This window comes from Andrena cerasifolii, chromosome 2, assembly GCF_050908995.1.
Source record: "Andrena cerasifolii isolate SP2316 chromosome 2, iyAndCera1_principal, whole genome shotgun sequence".
NCBI lineage: Eukaryota > Metazoa > Arthropoda > Insecta > Hymenoptera > Andrenidae > Andrena > Andrena cerasifolii.
The window spans coordinates 12514867-12537528 of record NC_135119.1 but is presented as its reverse complement, the minus strand read 5'-3'; the positions used below and the strand labels follow the sequence as shown (position 1 = coordinate 12537528).

Below are 22662 nucleotides of genomic sequence, written 5' to 3'. Positions count from 1 at the left end.
TAGATAAACGTAATAAATAGTCGTACAATCGGGGGATTGGTAAATAATCGTGTTCGCGTGATTTTTTTTTTTTTTTTTGCGTACCGATGGAAACCACGGTGCGCCGCCTCGCGACCGCGCCGGCTTGGCCCCTGATGATTCGTTGTTCGTTCAGCAGCCCGTAATCGAGACACCCGAGGAACTTGGCCCTCGAGCGGGCCCCGATCGACGAGCGCGGAGGAAAATGGGACGATCCGCTTGATCGACGACGCGGCGTCCGATGGTTGCACGCGGTCGAACGATCGCACTCGATTGCAAGGAGGATGCAAGCGGCCCTCCGTTCCGAAGTTACGGGAGGACAGCGAACGATTTCGAGGGTTGGTCCGCGCGCGCGATTCCATTGGTACGCTAGATATTTCCGCGACGCATCTGGGATATATGCGCCGCGGAAACGAACATCGATTTAAACACTAACGCTACTCTCTCACAGTTGTCTCGTCTCCGAGGGGAGTGATCGCGGATTACCGTGTCACCCGTCCTATAATGCCTTATATTGTCGTACAATTGATATCGAATATAACAGAGGATCGCCTCCCGTGCCACGACGGCTCCGGTCGACGATTAAAAGAGGCTAATCATTCGACGAGAGTCAGAGGGCCATTCCTGGAGGATGAAATGGCGCTCCGTGCACGTAGACGCTCCATTACCACTGCATTCTTCTTATTTAGTTAAATAGCATTCCGACCAATTTACAATTAATTAGACCTGATACTCTCACACCTTATAACACCACACTACGCCCCTAGAACAAATAGGCTATTAGACTGCCGTTTGTTCGGGACGATAAGCATTAACTGTTGCATATCATATTTTAATATATATGTATATGTATATATATATATATATATATATATATATATATGTTGTATGTGTGTGTGTGTATATATATATATATTTGTGTATCGAGAATTACGAGTGTCAATAAGTGTGATTATAGTACATGTGGCTAGCACTCATTGAAATCAAGTTGGTAACGCACGGTTACATCGAGCCTAACGTACCTTCTAGCCTATGACGATAATAATCTCACCTTAACCATTATTATTCTTATTATCCTTAAATTCGTTACACAGAGACACTGAATAATCGTAATTAACGGTCGAGCGTTTCCTTTGCGAGTGGGACCGAAACGAACCTGTCTGCTCTGTCTAGTTGGCCACGTTTTAGTACGAGAGGGTTGCTCGATATTCGCGACCCTCCCAGATTCGTTGTACAGTGATAACTCGTAGTTTCTTTGGTGTTTCGTTTCCGCGACCCGTAGATGGTGTTAGGAAAGGAGTGATGGGATAGGTGTCCAGCAATCAGGATCACGCTCGGATAATAAAGCGTCGCGGTCGGGAGGAAAGAAATGGATAGACGAGAAGGAAAGCGACGAGAGGCACTATGTAGGTTGGCATCGTACGCCTAAAAATCGGCCAACTCGACCGGCGCGCGACAGATTCAGTCCCGCTTCGCAATTGCAGAACGCTCGATATACTCGGCGAGACGATTGAAATCGTTACTTAACGTATCCTAGGCTGTTCGATTCCACGAGTTTTCGTAGCTTGTTGCATGGTCCTTCTACGAGACCAAGTCAAGCACCTTGAAAGAAGTTACGAAAGGATGGGTGACAGTAGCACGAAATTACCTTATCGTAACGTTATCAACGCGTCATGCCTGCTTCATTTGCTCACCTTCGTTTATACGGTGTCCATTACAGAAGGCATCTAATTAGTTCCACGGCCTTGGAATATCTATCCGTGGTGAACCTTGGCCAACCACATTATTACAGGAGACAAGGGATCCTAAATAGTTTAGCTTAATCCTAAGACTATGTCCGGCAAGAAGGGGAAAAGTGACGGGATTAGAGTAAGCTAGGAAAAGAGGAGTAAACGAGATACAAGGCGGTGCAAAGTTTCTGGCTTCGTGGAACAGGGGATCTATAGATCTAATGGGTATTACTGGAACGTCGCTACGACGAAATCAAACATCGTTTTTTGTATACATAAGTACGATTTAAAAAGGGGGATAGAAAGGTGTTATTAACGGCTGCACACTACATCACACGGGCACTAGAACAAATGATAAGGTCATTTACCTAAGGGATTTTATAACGATCAAGCAACAAAATGCCTGACGACTGTGTTGCGTCCGATTGCTGGGTGATGATCTGTGTGATCCTAGTGGGAACACAATCGTTACGCGATTAGGTTGCGCTAAACTTAATTCTAAACTATACGAACTGAACAGCTCATTAATGTACAAGTACGCCGAGGTGAAAAGTAACAATCAACATTAATGCTCGATTACTTAATGTGTTTCACAAAATGTGGACCGTCTTCTAAGGTGGTGAACAGATGATCGTGTAACATTTCTCGGTCCAATTCCCAATTTCCCCGTGAATGGATAATCGCTGCGATTTCTCCAGAAGAAAAAGTGCTGCTAAGATCGAAGTCAATGCCGTTGATTCGTCTAGGCTGTAACGTTTGAACCCAACTGCCCCTTCTAGTTTCCTATCCTACATAGTGCTTAAACTTGCACCCCTGAGATAGTCGTTATCTTTAACCGCGTCTACGTATCAGTACAGATCAAACGTCTCCTGCTTAACGAGCCTGCCAGGGTGCGTTCGCTCAGCTGCAGAAGATTTCGGCATCGAATCTGCCAATCAAGGGTGAATGGGAGCAACATTCGATTATGTGCCCGCGATATTTCAACGACTCGTAGAAAGGATGGTGTGCACAGTAACCGAATCGAGGCTTATTCGTGTTCTCAATTGTTCGGAACGCTTTCTGAATGACTCGTCAGAAGAAACTCAATGCCAGAACTCTGTGCAAGTTGCGTAACGCGTCGGTGTAAGCGCACCCTAAAAGCTTTCGTTTCGTTCCGCATCGTGGCGTCAGCTCCGAAAGCGAGTTTCAAACTTTCGTTCCTCGAGGACCTTTGTACATACTTTGCCGAGCAACTGCAACTTCCCAGCTGTAAAGATTGTCCAGGAGTAATTACGAGTGTAGGTTCTTATTTCGTTAGCCCTTAAAGTATTATTTGAATGTCGATGATTTTGATATCCGTTTGATGTGTTACAGCTTGTCCCGTTTTGCTTCGATCGCGCATCAGACGTGCGTGTAAAATTTCAATGGATTCGATTGGGTACATTCCGAGGGGTGTGTCTGTAATTCCTGCTCTATTCTCACGACTCTACGTTCTCGTACTCTATCCTTCCTATGTGCCACTGCCTGCCGTGGAAACCACTAAAACTATTATCAAATTGCAACGTAAATAGACCAGCGAACAGTCCTTTGTAACAGAGTGATCCAACGGAATTAGTATACTGATCGAGCTATCGCAAGTGTCGTGTAGCCTTTGAACAACCGACGTTTCGCGTGAAACTAACGCCTTCGTTCGCGTGACAGATCGTTCAAGATTGGACGGTGTACCTGCACTTATCCACGATATCGATGAGCAAGAAAATGTCTCGTCGCGGTGATCGTACAAATGCAATGGGGCACGCGTCTCGTATAAAAAAGTACAAATAACAGATCTCATGGTTAAGTGCACAGTAAGAAGTGTAAACGACGGAATCATCTATTACGGATGAGTGAGGAAGGGTGACAAGAAGGGCACTTAAGTATCAAGGCACGTCAAAAACCAAGCCGTTTGGACGCCTAATTATTTCAAATTAATTCCCAACTGTGCGCGCCGTTTAATTCGTCGCTTCCAATTAAACCTAGATACTGCAATCGAGGATGGATCAAGTTTACATCTACGCGTATGCGTATCGCTTGCCGTGTATTCCCGAATCCAATACACCGATAAAGTAATTAATCGGCAACAGCACAGAAAAGAAGCCGAATTGTCGCGAAAAAAAAGGTGCAACTCGCTTTCTCGTTTACAGCCCTAACTCCAATCGCGTTTCTGCAGCAAACGTATGTTTCTATCGGTGTTACTTCAAGAATTTTCAACCGAACGAAATGATATCGAGCTGTATTGAAAGTAAGTGCAACAGAGTGTTAGAAGGAATGCTTTTTTTTCCCTTCAAAGCTGACACCACGAGGTTTATCTTCGTCATTTCACGTTCATCGGCCCTTACGCTAAGGTAAAATTGAGATCATTGGATATAGACGTTATCGTTCTCTCTTTCTCAATCGTCGCCGATCGATCTCATATCGGCCCATGATTCTGTCCGAGTACCAATCCAAAGAAGTCTGTAGAACCGAATCTCTCTCTCGGGGGAACAAACACGAGTATATATTTGCAGACCATCGAACGCTTTGCTCGAATGCCCATGTTTCGTCGTTCTCGCGTGACACCTAGTAACCCACGTTCCCTTTCCCGTGTCTAGATTCGCGAGCCCGTTTTATTACATTTTGATTTCACGGCAATGATCTTAACTCTACAGGAGGAACGAACGTTTTTCATTTTTCGTGAATTTTCACCAGCTGCTAAGTCGCCATCTGCAACATCTTCCTCTTCCCTTCGTCAACGACTCACGACGCGCGAAAATTTAAGAAAAATAAGCGGTTCGTTATTGGAATCGAGGACAGTTTTCGACATCGAGGTATGCTCACTCTCTTAATCGATGCGACGAATTTCGTACTATCATCCAAATAGATCGGTCGCCGGCCGACGAATTTTTTATATGCCCAAAAGTGTATCGTTCATGAGAGAGCCGACGACCCACAGGAGAAATTTTGTCCCAACCATAGCCCGTCTCGGTCTAAAAGTGTTGCGTTCGCTCGCATGCACGATGTCAACGTACTGTCCCACCTCGAAAGCTTAATGACTATTTGTGCGCTTAAGATACAGATTCGTAGATCTCGTTCTTCCAGCTGACGTCGACGCCGAATGACGGACGCCCAGCGACCGATACGAAAGTCTTCTCTAGCCGAATGATCAGTATAATGCCCGAATCTCCTCTTTTATGCTTTCCTCGATCATTTTTTTGAATGACGTAGGCTTATTACAAATATTTTAACAAATTTTACAAATATTTCACTGCGAGACATCCTTCTCCCAATAATTTATATTCCCATAAATTTTCTCTCTCTTGATTTTTTTTCCCTTCCCCGTTTGTTTAGGCGAATGCTATATTATCGAAAGTTAAGCCTAAAAAGGTGTGCGGATCGCCTGAAGTAAAGTCGGATGAGGAGATGACAGGGGCCCTATGGTGCTGTTTCCTGCTCGAATCGAAAACCAGAGGTGCTGCGCTCCCGTAAACGAGACCGAGTGGTATGCAGAACGGGTACGTCGATGGTAACGAAACATAAACGGACGTTCGAAAAGCATTACATTGTCCAGTTTAACCTGAGAATTTACCTAGCCACTATTTAAATGCTGAATACATCGAATACATAGAACCTACATTACTTTCCCTCCCCCATTTTTTCCCCCCTTTTAATATACATAAACGACCACGACTTCTCCTCCCTCTGCTCCTCCTAATCCCCCTTCAATTATTTTTCCACCCCTCCCTCCCTCCCCCCTGGTATCGAAACACGTAGTTAATTTAGATGCAACTGCTATACGAGATGCGCAAGATTAATTAACCACCGTTCACAGTGAAATCATAGTCACGAGATTAAGAATGAATTAGAATGACTTGTAGGTCGCGTTTACCGTAATTTCGTCGAAACGGAAGTTACCAATTGAATATCGAATTTTTAAATAGAACGATTAACGGGTTATGTTTATGCCTATACAGATCGCCGTGGAGCGCTAGCAAAATTTATATCGTTACGTCGCGGCCTGCGCGCGAGTACGCGAGTGTCACTTAGTCATGGTTGATGATCTGCAAATATACAGGTGTTACGTTCACCACTCAACGAACATTAACGTTTACCTTAAATCAGACCAGCCTGAACATTTTCAATCGAGCCGTGTAACAACAAAGGATCCACGTGGAATACATGTGACATTAATGGAACTCTATAAAGAATTCAACTCATCGCCACCTGGAACGCCTCTCTCCTTCGTTCAACTTAAATCGTGATAACATTAAGACGACCTTCTCTGATGCTGCGCGATCGTTCGGTTCATTTACATGTCTCCGAAGATCCCAGCAAACGTCTTCCGAAGATTCTTCATGGTGTCTTCGGTGTCTTCGCCCTGGGACTGACTTCCTTGCCTGTGGAAAGGTACTCTGGATGGTGGAGGCTCTTCCTGGCGTCTACCAACGGATGGTGCGCTGCTCACTGTACTCGATTGCGATGCTGTGGGCAACAGAATTCGGAAAATTATAATGCAAATTATAGAGTTTCACTTTGATGCTGTATACTAAGGTGGCCCTTATTTATATCTGTCAAATTTTTGTTTGTATTTCTTTACTCTCACCTGCAACGGTGCCATTTGATAAAAAAATAGTCCCTGAAAAAGTTTATTGCAATCGGACAACTGAAAAGGAAGCCGATCAGGCCTTAAAGTTTAGAATTCATCAAGGGTTTGAATTTAAAGAAATTCTCAAAAATGGTAAGCCCTATCGAATGCTCTTTTAATATTATTTCAACAAAATTTCGACAGGACTTACCATTTTTGAGAAATTCTTCAAATTTAAACCACTGATGAATTCTAAACTTTACAGCCTGGTGGGCACCCGTTCCTGTTGCCCGATTGCAATAATCTTTTTCAGGGACTATTTTTTTATGAAATCGAACCATGTTAGGGGGTGAGAGCAAAAGAAATCGCATCGTAAATTGTTTCGTCTCGCGGTGCATCGGAAGCAGGTGACGAATGATCGTCCAACGAACCAAAGGCGCACAGACCTTGAGAATCACGACGTTGCAGTTGATGATGACTATCAGTGCTGGTCGCATCGGCCGCCCCTGCGGCCGTGGACCCTACAGACACTAAGCTTCCTGTGCTTGCCATAGATCCCATGCTCCCATGCGATCCGAGAGGCGGAATTGGCGGAGCAGGGCGATCTTCTACTGGGCTGGTTGCCTGACTGGAGCCAGACATTGACCCTCTGGACGTAGTCTTCGTCAACACGCTTTGGGGTCGACAGCATACCTAAGCACAAAACGGAAGATCGTATTAACGAGGAGCTCCTTGTTCAGAAAGGAACAAGTGGGTTGAATGGGGATATCGGACGCCTTCGTCTTACCTGCATCTTGGCGGTGACAAGGTCCGCGATGTGGCGACGATCCTCTTCCTGCGAGTCTCCCATTAACGACAAGGCGCTGTCGTTCACCTCGATGATGTACTCTCGACCATCCTTCCCGACCAACAGCTCGATCGCGCAGATATCCAATCCACCGAACAATTGGGCCACGTGATCGACCCAGGCGCGATGTCTTTCACTCACGGCTAATTGCTCCAACATCGCCGAACCGGTGTTGGACTTCCAGTTTCCGCTGATGCTCTTCCGCCTGGGGGCAGTATCGACAAACCGTAATTACCAGCGGTCCTAACAGTTTCGCGGTCGTAACGCATTGCTGCATTCATCGCGGTTGCTTGGTCGATTAACCCTCAACCGGCAGGGTTGGGTCTAAATGAGGATCTTTCTCTTTCAATACTTCGCACCTGATTACTTCCGACTGACAATCGAACGTACAACTTTTTCCAGCCAATTTACCAATTTACGGCTTCACAATGTGCCGATCTATTTATCGCATGTTCACGTGCCTGTGTACATATTTATTTAACCACAGCCTCGCGACGAGCGACTGTGGGATCAAAGTGTTAGCAAGCGTAGCTGTGAATACTAGAAACGCGTGTCTCCTACCCATAAGACCGTAGGAAACTTATGGTTTCGTAACTGCTCTCACATTGGAACAGACGCAACAAGTATTTCACCCCACTAATCAAGGGTGAACCCTGTATTATGACATTTCCCGTCAGTTCGCGTCCGGTGCAAGGCTCCCGTGACATTTGCGGGCACAGTTAAGGCGCGCGATCAGTCGGACAGAGATTTTGCGACACTCACATGAACGCCTTGTAGTTATTGCCTATTTTCTGCACGTGCACGTCGTACTTAGTGTCGACGTACGGCTCCGAGGTGGAGTAGGTGTTCGCCAAAGCCGCCAACGAGGCCAGATCTAGAAACTCTTGATTCGTCTCGGCGCGAGCTTTTCCCACTCCGCCGTGGGCGTGTCCAAGTTTCACCACGACCGGATAACGAGATGCGCTCACCTGCAAAAAGATAATCAAGGAGAATAATGAGTGCGACCGGCGGTTACGAGCGCGCGCACGGGTCGAGCCGCCCGGAGCGGCTGGACCGAGTGAGTCGTCGGTACCAACGACTCTGTAACCGTTGCACAACCCAACGACAAACGCCCCGGCCGTTCAGAATTTATTTAGTGGATTTCCGCGTCCAGTAACGGCGAATCGATTAACAATGTACCACGTATTCTGCATTCCTATCTAGCAGAGACGGGAACCAGTCCGCTGGGACGCCTACAGCGGTCCCCCGGCTTGTCTTCAATAATCGGAGACATTAGCCGACATCTGTGGATGAAGATCAAAGTCTGCCGATACGCGGGCGGTTGATTAAGCAGTCTACAATAGTCGCGTGGGTCGGGAAAGATTATTACACGCTGATAACTGCTCGCGAGCCGTTACATCCGCGGGCGATGTTGTTTCCAGTAACTGTTTGCGAAACGCACCCTCGGGATCTATTTTTTTTCGTGCCCCCGAAGGAGTATTTCTTTGGGAAACCTTTACTTGCTATGCAATAACGGCTTTGCTGCGCAGAGAACACTAATCCGCGTTAGGTCAGCGAATACAAGTCGCACCAGGCACAGTATTATATAATATACAATTGTACTGTTGGAAGCGAGTAGGGCCTCAGTGCCAAAAGTCAGTTTTGAAAAAAGTTTATGTAAGTATTACGATGTTAGATATTTTTTATATATCAAAATTTCATACTTCTCCTTTGTAGTTGCATTATTACAATGGGAGTTATGTAATAAATTAATCAGTGAAATTAATTTTAATTGTAGCTCTCTCAGGCCCTTCTTGCATAAAATAGAGAAATATAGATAAAATATTGTTCTTTAACATTGGTTTTTATTATTTTTTTAATATTTGCATAATACTTGAAAGTACTATGGAATATTGAAAAAATATAGTCATAGAAATAGTCATGGATTGTATCATGTTCAGGTTGATGTATGTTTGGCTTACAAGGGAACATCCCGAACCCGGAAATTTCAAAAATTCTGAAACTTTGTGAATATGTAGAGAATTTGCTCCTGACTAGAACGCAATTTTTGTTTGCTGCCCAAATTCACTCTAAGGCGGTGTAATTGACCCCTGAAAATCCGGTTATTTTTCAATTTTGTGTTATAACTCGTGAACTGTAAAATAATTTTTTTACCAAATGATAGATCTAATTAAACGAAGTAACTTCTGTCTTGAAACTTTTTCTCTTTCTCTTACAGTGCACAAGTTATAACTCAGAAAATCGGAAAATAGCCGAAATTGCGTTGTAATCAGGAGGAAATCCTCTGCATATTTACAGTTTCAGAATTTTTTGAATTTTCGTGTTCGGGATCTTCCCTTGTTGGATACCTACGAATTAGGGTGAGTTGGTCAACATCGATTCACAAAATTTACCATAGCTCTGTAAATTTTGAAGATACGGCAATGAAATATAGATGGCAAGTGTAGAAAAGAATGAGGAATCTAACGCGTTTTATGCAAAAAGGGTCTGAGTGTCCTGAGGCCGTTCTTGCATCCAACAGTACAAGTTAAGGGACGATCTAAGTGTTCACGTGTATAATTGGTAAGTTGACGATGTCGTCGTAGAGTATCGATAGCTTGCTTCTAGGAACACCCTCGATAAACGTTTCTCCCCCTCTGATGAGGAACCACCTGTAGAGTAGCATCTCCAGCAATCACGAATTTCCTCCGATTACGGTAATCGAGTTAGGGGAAAAGAGGGTAAAGACGGCATAAAATATGAACGCTTTCCAGCCGTATCCCGTTAGTACAGATAACCACGGAATTCCCTCGCTGATAGAAGGAAGACAGCGTCAGGAGAGCTTAAGTGGACGGTTCCAGTAATGGTAAGCCTTAGGACCTTTTTGAACGAGACACTTTCGTGGCTGGCGTCTGACACCAAGGATATATGCACACATTTCCCATCTTTTTATATGCAAGTCATCTCTCTCTCTCTCTCTCTCTCTCTCTCTGGTGATAGAATATGTCGCAAACATCGATCAGTCTTCAGCCACAAAGTGTCACTGCCACTATCTTCATCCGTTTCGCTTCCGACGAATCTTGTGCTTTCTGTACCTTTCGACAGCTTCGAAGAAATTCAGAATGATCGCCTGTCAATCGACAACCGTTCGATTTTCCATAGAATTTGTTGTTGCAGCACGGTGCAGAGGTCATCGTCGACTGTTCGCAAAGAGCGCTGACGTGGAAAAAAAGGAAGTAACTGTTTAATGGATTGCCCCACGGGTCCGAGCACGATGGACTGGCATCGTTGATAGTCAGCTAGAACAGTGCTCAATCCGTACGTACCCACGTGTTCGCGCCGGCACGTGGGTGTCGCAAAAGTGCCTTCCTGAGCACCGCTGGACGCGTGCTCCCCACCTCTTCTGGTACGGACACCAACGACGGAGATCAACGGCGAGGGACACGGAGATAAATCATTTATCGTGCTCAAGGGGACTTTCGAGGACTCCGACAGGGCAGACTGGGGTGTCGCCTTCGATTTTGTTTCTCGTACTTGAACCGCACTAAAAATAATGCCCGTCTCACCGCCGGTGAAACGCAGTTTTATATACAAACCGAGACAATCATGAACTCGTGTCGTTGAGATTGTTTGGCGATACCTCATTCGAATGCATATTTATGCTCTCGAATATCTGGGGTCTTCGTCGACGTAACTGTACCTCGAACAGCTACCGCGAGCACGTTACTGCAATTTACAGAACTCACAGAAATTCGTGTACGTCGATCAGTGCCTCAGAACATGGCTCCACCGATTTTCGATGATCGTCAATATGAATGCTAAGGTTCCTAAAGTTGGAACCGTTGAGTGGTCCATCGACTGACCAGGGACAACATACGTTACTACCCTGCCCATGTTCGTGTTTCGCGAACGAACGGACCGAAAGGCCCGCGGACATATTAAATGATAGTAATCGTGGATCAAACGATGATGAGTGGAACCCCCGCGAGCACGTTTCGGCGAGCGAAGAGGGAAGCCCGGTCGAGCTCGAAGGAAAAGGGGAGAAGAAGTATCCCCCAAAACGGAAGGGGTGGGGAGAAAGAAAAATGTAGATCGACGCAGTTGGAAATGAGAGAGGAAGATGAAGCTGCGGTGAAACAGTGGAGTGAAGGGGGGAGAGGGAGAGAGAAGGAGAACTGTGGGTGGCCGATGGGAGACGGAAAGTGAGCAAGGTAAGCGAAGGAGTGGGATACGGAGGTGCGATGGTGGGAGGAGACACGAGAGGAGGGATCGCGGAGGATCAAACGGAGCGGGACAGAGCGAGCCGATAATGAAAATGCGCGACAGAGACGGCGCTGCTAGGGACGAACGACAGAGGGAGAGAGAGAGGGGTGAAAGAGCGAGTAAGGCCGCGAGGAAAGCAGAGGAGGAAGGGACGATGGGATAAAAGAGGAACAGAGAAACGGGACGAAAGAAATGGGGACGAAGAGGGGGAATAGGTATGAAAAAAGATCGAGTTTGAAAAGGTGGGGGGCGAGGGGAGGCGGCGAAAGAGAGGGCAAGCTGTAAGCTGGCGTGGGAGAGAGAAAGGTAAAAGTCAGAAATGAGGACGGAGACGGAGGACAGGTATGATTGAGCGAGCGCGATGAAGACAGCCGGGCCGAAGCGAAAAGGGGAAGGAGGGGTGGGAACGGAACGAAGAGAGACGGAATCAGCGGGGTGATGAACGTAAGAACGTAGGAAGGAACGAGAGGCTCCCGTGTCGCTCGCGCTTGCATTGCTTTTCGAAGCTCGCGCGCGAACGGTTCGACTTGCGTGCGAACGAACGAACTTGCGTACGTACGAGCGAAAGAGGCGGCAAGCGTGCGTGCGTGCGTGCGTGCGTGCGTTGCTCGCGTGCGTGCACGAGTGTGCGCGGATCGATAAACACGCGTGAAAATCCAGTCGGTCCTCTTTCACGCCCGATGCTATATCGGCCGAGACAGTTGGCGGCACGGGATCGTTGGTACGCGCGCGTGAAAGCTCACGGACCGGCTGCGGTTGTTCGCTCGATCGCCGATTTCCAGCGCTGCCTAGGGAAAACGAGGTGCACGCGATTCGAATCTCGCGGGGAGCCCGTCGACGGACCTGCCCGCTGGCAATTTCGAAGCATGGTCCCGCGTGTTTGAGGTCAAGGAGAATAACGGAGAGAAAGGCAGAGTGCGAGCAAGCTGCGCGAGGAAAGCCGAAGCGGAAGGATCTGCGCGGGGTCACGGAGAAAGGTATCTTTGCACATCGCGTTGGCGATTTTCACATTGTACTGTCGTCCACGGTTCCGCGTCTGTGCAGACGGTAATCACGTGCATCGCTGCGCGGACAGGCTTGTTGTTATGATTTAGAGCAATCACGATTCGGACAGAGAATTATGGAGCCTTCGTGCGCTCGATTAGGGTGGTGTGAATTTTTAGCGGGAAATTAGCAGGATTCGTTTGAGCACGCGAGCTATCGTACAAAGTTTATTCGTCACGAATATTAATGACATGTATTAAGTTTAGTCACTCATTCGTATGATAGAAGCAATCGAATCGATTCTTGAAGTTCTATTACGCGATCACGCTGCAAACACATTCACGGGAATGTCGGGCAGATGATTCATCTGGGATACAGCTCATTTAATTGGTTAAACGAATTTGGAGCAAAGATAATGCAGTTCTGCACGAGTGTTAGGCTTCAATTCGCTCCGTTCGGCTGGAGATTAGATTTGACGCTTTATTGAACTAGCAATCCAGACGATGACATCACACTTTCATACGAGGCCAGAATAAACGTTGCTAATCGCGCGAAGAGGAGTCATCGAATCACGTTCCCACGAGCTGGCTTCCGAATTGACCCGATCGATTCCTCTGATCGAGCTTGCCTTTCACGAGTCCCCTCTGTCGAGCTCCATGCGAAACCGTAGATATTTGACGATCGTAACGCTTCGTTTCGCGGTATTATTGGTAAATACCGCAAGAGCCATCTCGTACAACGTACAGCGAATAAGGTGATAAATCTAGAGGAGCTAGACGACGTTGACGCGACACGGAATCGTTTATGTTCGACTGCAGAGATCGGCAAATAAAAACGCGTGTGCAGCATTTACGGCGCGCGGCGGGCCTCGCTTCGAAGCGCGAGCCGCTTGGAACCGCGCGCGGTTATCGCGAACAGGGAAAATAACAGGCGATGAAGACGTTTACGATCGTTTCATTATGTTAATTTCGCCGTCGGACACCCATTATGCCCGTCTCGTATGTAACCGGCGTGTCCCAACCCGAAAAATAAAGAATAAACACCGAATAGGTACTCGCCGAGTTTTTCTTATCACACGCGAATAAAACTGTCACCTCCCTATATTCTGTCATCGTTATACCTACACGTATTCCGTAAACGACAGCTCGCGACATGAATAATTCATGGTACTAATTAGTCGAGATCTTCGATCTATCGCGCTGCCGATCATCGTTTCCCTTTGCCGCGACTTCGCCGATCGCGATAACGTCGCTGGTCTACGATAAAAGAAGCGGTGGCCGCTTGCCAATCGCAGGTGAATTAGCTTGGCTCGACTGATCGGGTAGGGAAGTCTGTAAAAAAATTGCGAATAGGATCGGCCGTGATGGTTGTATCGGTAAGGCATTGTACGTCCCTGGTGAAATACGATGCTCGTCCGAGTGTTTTGAATGCAAAGTACGGGGGAAATTGGTGGAAGACGAAGTTTCTTCGGGTATGCTAATGGAATGCTAATAATATCAGAGTTCCATTACCAATTGCTGTCAACAAGGTGGCAGAATCGATTTAGGAAAAAACGATACCAGCGTTGAGAATGGTATGCATAAATTTCAATGCATTACGTTTTATTATCCCAAGCCACACAAAGTCAAACGAAATTCCATATTCATGGACAGGCCTGGGAACGCGGTGCGCACGGATTTTCTCGTAAACGGGGACCACGATTTTATTCCCATGATCGAGAAAGCCCACGAGCCGAGCCGCCTCGATTACCATTTCTATCATGCGAAATACGTCCCATTAGGTACTTAGGATTTACACTATCGCTCAGGAATCTGGGATCGTTATTAGTTGGCGGGGAAATTTGTCATTTGCTCGTTGGGATGCCAGACGTATGGGCTACGTACTCCGCATAGTTTCAAAGATACAGAGGAGAGATAAAAGTAGCAGGGTTCCATATTATTTATTACGTTTGCTTACGTCTTCTTCGTCACGGCACACGCTCTGAATGGAAGCGAACGGAGGTTGCGTGCCGTAAAGCTCAAGAGAACGAGAGCTTTTGCTCGGCGTTCAATTCGCGAGAGCGACGCGCGTGTAATCGAATTCGGCATGCATCCGAGAAATCGATTTCGATAAACGGTGCGACGGAAAATACGGGAACGCGGGCTCGGGAGTCGCTGAACGAAATGGTCCCGTCGAGGAAGGCACAACGCACCTACCGTTAATGAGTTAACGAGCAATTCTTCTTCGTTAGCTCTACACGCACGCTTCCGATGGCGTAGCATCCGATATTAAGTTACGTCTGCTTTTCCAATTAAGCGCGCTCCCTGCATGGAAATTTAAAGAAATCCCTGAGATTCAGGCGGGCGCGGACAACTGAAATCGCTTCGGTAACACCGTAACTACGGTCCACGTTCTCTGACATAGGGAACCAGGATGCCTGACGCGTACGAAGGTGATTTTGACATCTAAAAAGTATTCGCGGCGTTATCACAGTGGCACCACTCACGTGGACCAACCTCTAAGGAATCCAACGGCAAACGGTATGCGCCATTGCACAAACATTTCACTCTCCCAGAAGAATCCCTACGAAATCTCCATTTTATTCCACGGAAGAATGTCCCCCGGCACGGCTCCACGTAACGTTAGAAAGCATCCGCCAGCGAGGACGTTCATTAGAAGCAAGTGACTCCCTTGCTGTACAAACAGAAACGGATAGCCTGGGACGCGTTATAAATCCTTTCCGGCCTCCCCACGTCGAGGCATCGCATTGTGATAGGCCGATTAACCAGCCGAGGAAGATATAATCCCTCGGTTCGACTCGTAGGGAACGTAATGCATGAGCCATATCGGCGTGTACGATATTACGTTTATTACGCGTTACACCGATACGCGGAGGACCGAGTGGCGCCAACCAGCCGGGCCTCCATGTGCCTACGTACACGCGTGTACAACGCGTTATACAGGGTGTCCTGTAACGGGTGGCGGAGCACTGGATACCAGACGACACACCGGGTCGAAAAGCCGAAGCGACACTTTCTCAATCGCGGCTTTGTTTTCGATAGAAATCAATTTGAACGTCGAACTCATGAAGTCAGTGAAGCTGAGGAATGCGCGCATGTAACCCGCGTACTTCGCGAGGTTCAGAGGCATTTTGCTCGAAGATAAGACACCGTATGGGAAAATTCTGCTGTACATTTTTCACTGATCTTTCCACCTGGCAACTCTAGTACATACTCTCGTCGCAAGGCCAGCTAAGGCGACACCCTGTAGATACGTAAGTAGTCACATTCGCATCGCTCGTCTATGTACCTTTGCTCCAAGAGCGTTTTGTTATTCCCATTCGTGGTATACGCCGGTAGACCTGGCCTCGTAGACCAACAGATTAGACGGGCGAATCGAATATTTATAGCCGTCCGTTTTCGTGATTGCACACGCACTGTCGTGCGTGTAGAAACGATGGAAAACCGGGACGGGGTACGGTGTCGCGTTTCGATAACGCCGCGGGAGTTCGCGATTCATTCTTCTTTACGGCGAACGACAGCGTAATCTGGGAATCGCGGCGATAAATCGTCAACTATTCCGGGATCAAACGTTTCCCCGGACGGGCGTCAGAGTTATTGGCAATTTTCTCGTTATTTATGCCTATATGGTGTTGCTTTACGCCTGTCTCGTAGGGTGATTACAGTGCGCAAGAGGGCCGTTCTTTATCAAGCGTCATTACGGCAACTGTTCGGTAATATTTATGCTTTATACGCTTTATATTTGCTCGGGCAAGGATTAGCGACCGTTTCAACTGTGCGTGCCGTTCGTTATTTTCAGTGCGCCGCTATTTCACGACCCCATTCTGCCCGGTTACGTGCATTTTCGGCAACGCGAATGCACGCGCCACAGCCGTGATTAACGGCGTTCCTCCACCGTTGGCCATTATCCAATGCCCGCCGCTGGCGCCAGTCATAAATTGATAGTTCCCGTGGAATTCACGGGACCACCCTTTCGCGGGTACTGCCCGATTGAATTGTCCGCAACACCAGATCAATGGAGATGGATGGGGCCGCGCTCGTAGGTATACAACCCGTTCCTTTCTCTTCTTCGGAATTACGAAGCCTGTTGCAAGAAGTCGTTGTTAGAGTAAGAGGAAATAACGTTAGAGGAAGTCTTAAAATATCCGCAAACCGCAAACTCGGGCTTTCTTTATCCGGAACCATTGAGTGGTACTACATTTCTTCGGTGGTAATTGCTCGCGCTTCAAGAACCATTCGACGAGTGCGTTCTTGAAAGATGAACTGACAACCGAACGATGCAATTATTGGACAGAAGATCGTCTCATAATTGTGCAGGTGATTATGAAAGTGGTGTAAGTCAGGACACCACAGAAATTGAGATTTCTCTTATTTTATGAGACATTGATTTATATTTCAATATTATGAAAGAATTGTTGCAAAATAGCTACGAAGTAAGCAATGACACGATGGTGTCACTTTCATAATGAGCCGCGACAGATCCACGTTTATTTCGATAGTGGTGTAAGTTGTTTGTTCTCTGTAAGTAATTTGTGAGAAAGGAAATAATCGCATATTTTTGTATCATTAACTTTAGATGCGGAGCAAGAAAATAGAAAAAGAAAGAAAACGCGAACTGTATTTAATTATGCTGAAAATATTAGAAAAGTTGGGAAAAATAGTGGTATAGTATACATTACCAAAAATGATAAAGAATACATTACCAAAAATGGCAAAGTTGTTAGTGACAACGTATTTGAAAATAAAAATTGCTTTGATTCGAAAGAATGTTTGAATCTATTATGTTCTGAAGATCGGAAAACTACGTTTCAACACTTTCGTAATTTGGGGGATATTCAAAGATTTAAAAATTTTTACAATGTTAGATAAGTAAATGATTTGACATTAGAAGAGTATATATATTGTGAAACACTTTGTTCAATAATGGAAAAATATTTTTTAATGCGCCCAAACCGCAACGGTCTAAATATCAATCTAAACAAAAACTACACGACTTACACCACTTTCACAATCCCCAGCCCAATTAATACTTCTCCAAAAGCAATTTATTATACACTCGTCTGATTTAGAGCGATAGACATTCGTTGAACGCATATGAAGAAAGTAGTAGAAATATTCTTTACCAAGTACCAATGCAGTAGTATTCACGTTAAATGGCCGAAACGAATAACGTTTCCTAAGTCGTTGCTGGACAAACGTAATATGCAGAGCAAGCAGCATCTCACATCGAGGTGGCCTTGCCTAAAAGTCGGTAGCTTACGAAACAGCACGTGCTGCGGTATCGTCGGGGTGTGTCTCAGTCTCCGCGGTTTCTCCCGTTACATCATCACGAATATATGGCCAGTCTCGTCATGCACTTTCTGGGTGGTTGGCATTCCTGTTCCGCCCGTTTGTTTATTCTTGTTTATCTTTCCATATCCCGCGCCCGAGGAGGATTCATCGCGCGCCGCAGGATTACGTGGTGCACATAACCGACCGCGGGCTTTAATTAACATTCGCGATTATTCGCTGGCACGCTGTTCGCCAGCCAGGCCGATTGCATTAGGCACGACCGATGCATTAATCGTCTTAACGAACGGTTGCTGAAACTCTCGCGCACGAAGCTTCCATTTTAAAGACTTAGGGCTTGGTTGCAATGCCATCAACGCTCCCGTCCTCTTAGGTTCAAGTAAACACGCTTGATCTCCTCGAGTAAAGTACCATTCATTCATATACATAGAAGCTCACGTCTCGAATCAATATATTCCTCTTAATGAATTGCAAACACAATACAGTGTCCCGAGTGGGCAGAGTAGGTAGGTACTTCCGCAAGGTGCATTTTTCGGGGGCGAAACGACTCAGTGGCCGTCTCACTGTATTTGCAAAAATTAGAAACAGTATTCTTGGGAGTAGGTACACAAAGATCACTTGGTTCGTGATTTTCATCCCGCCCTCGTTCACCATGCTCGGTCCACGCTCGTGTTTCCAGGAAAGCACGGAATCGTCACCGCAGAAGAAATGAATTTTCAGCAGGGCGCGTTGCTTCGTACATGCGAGCGAATCACTGGCATGAGTCAGCCTTGGCACCGATCGCGTATCCATGAATTAGCATTCGTCAACTTGGAGCACGTTGAAGACCTTCGGCGTGGTTCACGGCGACCCTGCCACGAGGTCTCTTAAAATTTCACCGGCGTGCACGGCCAACGATACACAGCGGTTGTACCGTGGCGGTGACGTCTGCCGCGTTCTTTCGCCGGGCTAACTAACGCCGTAACTTTACTACGGCTGCTGACTCACCGAGCAACAATCTCATTCATCGAGGAACCGAGGAACCGCGATAACCGCGTCTAAACGCTTTCGCAACCTCGCTTCGGCGAATGAGACAGTTCCTAGGATGGGAAAGCGGTTTAGCAATTAAAGACGTTGATTAAACGCGACGTGCTTTCCACCGTTTCCCGCTCCACCCTCTGCACGTGTTCTCCGCCCTTCCCGTTCTCTCGCGCGACAAGTCCAACGACATGAAGGGACACTCTGTTCGTGTAACACGAACCACGTGACTTTCGAACGATAAATCAGAGCCACCGGGATCCTGACTAATTGGCGCGGCCGCGGATTCTGTGACTCCTGAATCGAGAAATTAATTTTCCCTTGCAACACGATCCCCTACATCTGTTCGAATGTGCTGCTCCTATTTTTTCTCTAAAGTGACGCACGATCGCGCGTTAATTAAAACTGCATCTCGCGCGGATGTCGCTGCTTCTCAGCGACGAAGGACAAATGCGACACTGCTTCGACAGACCTTCCATGAAGTCATACACGCAAATAGTGGATCATCGTCAAAGGAGCTCCGACTTCTTCTGCCATCTTTTCGCCCACGCTTCGAGGAAACAGCCGCGATTCCAAGTGCGCATCCTGATAACCCGAGAGTGATTTCATCTGTTATTTTCATTATGCCCGGCAGCAGGTGGACAGCACGAGCGGTTAGAATTGAATATCGGATGCTTCGATAGCATGCCGTATTTGATTTCACACTGCCAACGCGGTTTCGCTGGAAAAACTTCTTCTGAGCAATCGTATTCTGTAATCATAATTAACCACCACGCGACGATCGTTTCCTTCGAAGATTAACTTTAACAATGCAATTTGAAGGATGTACTAACGCAACTTCAATAAGATTCGCGACGCATTTCTGAGGTTTTTTTTATTGATGTAGCGGAAAGATTTTGTATGAAGGAGGTAAATAAAATAATAACTCTTTATTGCACAGTGGACGTAACGAAACGAAACACATAAGAAGACAAGAACGAAAAAAATAGTTAGAAATTATATAGTACATGTAAAAGTAGAAGAATGCAAAAGGCGGTGTACAGCTGTCAGCTGTTATTAACCTGGCCACTTAAAGCTACTTAAAACTACTTAAAACTAACACTAACAGTCTATACGGAAAATAGCTGTAGCTAGCTGAATAATGTAATCGCGAGTAAGGACTAAAGTCATATGTGTGACGCTGAAAGGAGTTAATTGTTATTGTTGATTAGCAAAAAATAATGTCACTGCATGTTTGAAAAATGAGAGGGCGGTTAGAGAGCGAATTTCAGATGGAAGGTTGTTCTAGTTAAAAGTGGAACAATAGAAAAAGGAGCCGTAAAATAAGGAGTTCTAAAGTGTAAATGAAGGTGACTTTGACACAAATTAGATCAACATTTCGACAATGAAAAACGGTTGTTCGACAGCTTGTCCCAGCGTGCCTGTGAAGCGCATCGTTGTAATTGCTCGCAGTGGATTCGCACCAAAGATAGAGCTATTCGTCAGTCAGAGCCTCTATTTTTCTCCTGTCTGGCTATAAATAGGTACAGACAATTCGTGTCAGCGGTTTGTGACCCACGAGCTGTTTTGAAACACTTTTATTTCTCCGATGCGCGCCAAAATAGCTACCCATTTATTCCTGTACGGTTAACTGCCCTATATTTTTGGCCCCATATTTTACTAAACCTAAACATCCTGGTAAATATACCGCGTATCGAGCTACCGGTAATCGTACAGATCGACAACTTCCTTCATCCTCTGTTATCCACCCTAAATTTTCAGTTCTTCATTTACAAAATTATGTATCATCATTTTCCTTGGCATTATTCAACGGACCACTGTGCCATGGAATTTCTACCCTAAATAGTACTAGTATAATTGACGATCTATTTGAAACACGAAACGTGTATATTAACAACGCTGGCACACGAAGATTCTTTTGATCGTCCGAAATATTTCAAATTAAATTGTACCGCGCAAAATTTGTCAGAGGCGACTCGACCGCAAAATTACCCCTCACTGTTCAGCGACCGCAATTTCCATACAAGAAAGAGGACAGTTGTTGTTATAAACCCCGTGACGGATTTTATGGCTGTACGTAATTCTGCGTCAGGCTGATTTTTTCCTTGCGAATGAATTTTGCCACCCGCAGTCGGTGTTTTTGCAACAAAGTGCGTTCGAGGCTACATCCGCCGCGGTTTTCCCCTCAAACGATTATTTTCACAAATGTAAGAAGTTCCAGGAATCAGCTCCTTCTTTGTTATGTAAACACATAATTTGTGGAAGCTACAAAATCTGTTTGTGTTGATTAAAGATACGTTTGAGGTTACTTCGCGGTGTCTGGCTAGGATCGAACTGAAACTACTTGTTCCATTTCGATCGGAGATTTACGCTGGTGTTCAAATATTTCGACGCGTATGTCATTGAGGAAGGAATTGAAACATTTCCATGACACGGAATACACTGCGAAACACTCTTTTCAACAGTATTTACTTCCCTTTCTGATCGATAATATCTAATATTCGTACCTTCGACTTCCTTTCGTGTAGTTCGTAACAAGTCTCCCAAATATGTACCCCTTTGCAACTACATGTTTTATTAACCACATACTCAATTACAGGGAAGGTACTCGCCATACAATTATCTGTTAAAAGTGATTGTTGCCTCGAAGCTCTACAATCTACAACCTACTACTAATTTTGCATCAGTAGACAGCCGTACCTAGAAGGGACGTTTCTACTGCCCACGTAATTCGTCTGACAAGAACTTTCTAAACGAAACTACTTAAGCACGATATAGAATATCATCGAACCACAATTTCCAAAGTTCTCAACTGCATTCTTTTTACAATGACCGAAGCTAAGTGACTAAATGGTCCACGAATAGGTGGGACCGAAATTTCCATCGATGACGTATCTCCGTTCCCTGGCGAAATTGTTGATGGCAGTGGTGTCTGAAAGTGATCCGGCTCAATCGGCGGTGAATCATAGGTCATTAGGATTCGGTCGACACCACCGAGGGCTGCATTGTCGCAGACGCACTGGCGAATCTTTGAATTAATGCGATGCGAGTGCGCGCGACGCTTATTACGGCCGGCGCTTAATAAAAGCGATTACAGTTTTCATTTCGGCCGATGAATGAAGAGTGGCGGATTATTATCGTCCCGCGCGGAGCGCATTAACAAGTGATTTGACGAACGGCGCATTGTCGACCACCAGTATTGGACCAGTTCCTTCGTTATATGTATTTACAGTGAGTCACACTGTAAATATAAATGCGCATTGCATTCACGAAGCGAATGCTAAGTTCGTTCAGTTCTTTTTTTTTATCGAGACGCCTTTCCCTGTTGCACGATTACCCTGGTTCCCGGAATTCTCATCGTAAAACGTGTCAATTTGTGAATGTGCTTATCGGCGAAAAGTTCTCACGGTTTGCTAACGAGATATTCTAATTCCTGGGATATTATCAGCAAAAAAATTCGGGGAGCAATGTTTATCTTGGATTAGCAGGTAAATAAGGAGTCACGTGTAATCGTTTGACTCACCTTTCTCATTATTAGAAGATACCAAATCACGAGGACACAGAAAGATTTTAAACCACAAATATTCGACTTATTCCTTGGTCCATGCAATCGTTCTCGATGAACGATACGAGCAGTCTCAGATTTCGTTTTCACAATTAGCAACATTCGTCACACTTCATTTTCCCGATTTCACGTGGTAAACTCGTTTTACAGCATAGGGTAAGCCAACCAGTGAATGACCGAATTGTTGAATCTATGGAGCTTTGAGATTAATACTTGAATGTATTTATGTATAACAACAAAACAACTGTTGAAATTGCATTTAAATTTATTTTTCTTGAAATTTCTACAAAAATAATTACTTATTCTTATCGTAATTCAAAAAAAAAATTTTAAATGCAAAACGTGTAGGAGCCCAGAATATGACTGCATACTTTTAATAAGAATTGTACCTA

The 22662-nt window shown here is 45.7% G+C and overlaps 2 protein-coding genes across 3 annotated transcripts in view; one reads left to right on the top strand and one right to left on the bottom strand.

Moving 5' to 3' along the window:
• Nucleotides 1-5080: 5080 nt before the first annotated feature.
• The window catches only part of Syn (synapsin), a 38082-nt gene continuing 20500 nt past the window's right edge, over nucleotides 5081-22662 (bottom strand). For both annotated transcript variants that reach the window (XM_076830829.1, XM_076830828.1), the window contains exons 6-9: nucleotides 7937-8142; nucleotides 7115-7379; nucleotides 6774-7020; nucleotides 5081-6224 (exon numbers count right to left, since the gene is read on the bottom strand). In XM_076830829.1, the coding sequence (XP_076686944.1) occupies nucleotides 6052-6224; nucleotides 6774-7020; nucleotides 7115-7379; nucleotides 7937-8142 (891 nt within the window). In that variant the 3' untranslated portion in view covers nucleotides 5081-6051. The remainder of the gene's footprint in view (nucleotides 6225-6773; nucleotides 7021-7114; nucleotides 7380-7936; nucleotides 8143-22662) is intronic.
• Timp (Tissue inhibitor of metalloproteases) overlaps nucleotides 11903-22662 on the top strand; it is a 28302-nt gene continuing 17542 nt past the window's right edge. The window contains exon 1 of the mRNA XM_076830838.1: nucleotides 11903-12393. The gene's annotated coding sequence lies outside the window, so the exon portion shown is untranslated. The remainder of the gene's footprint in view (nucleotides 12394-22662) is intronic.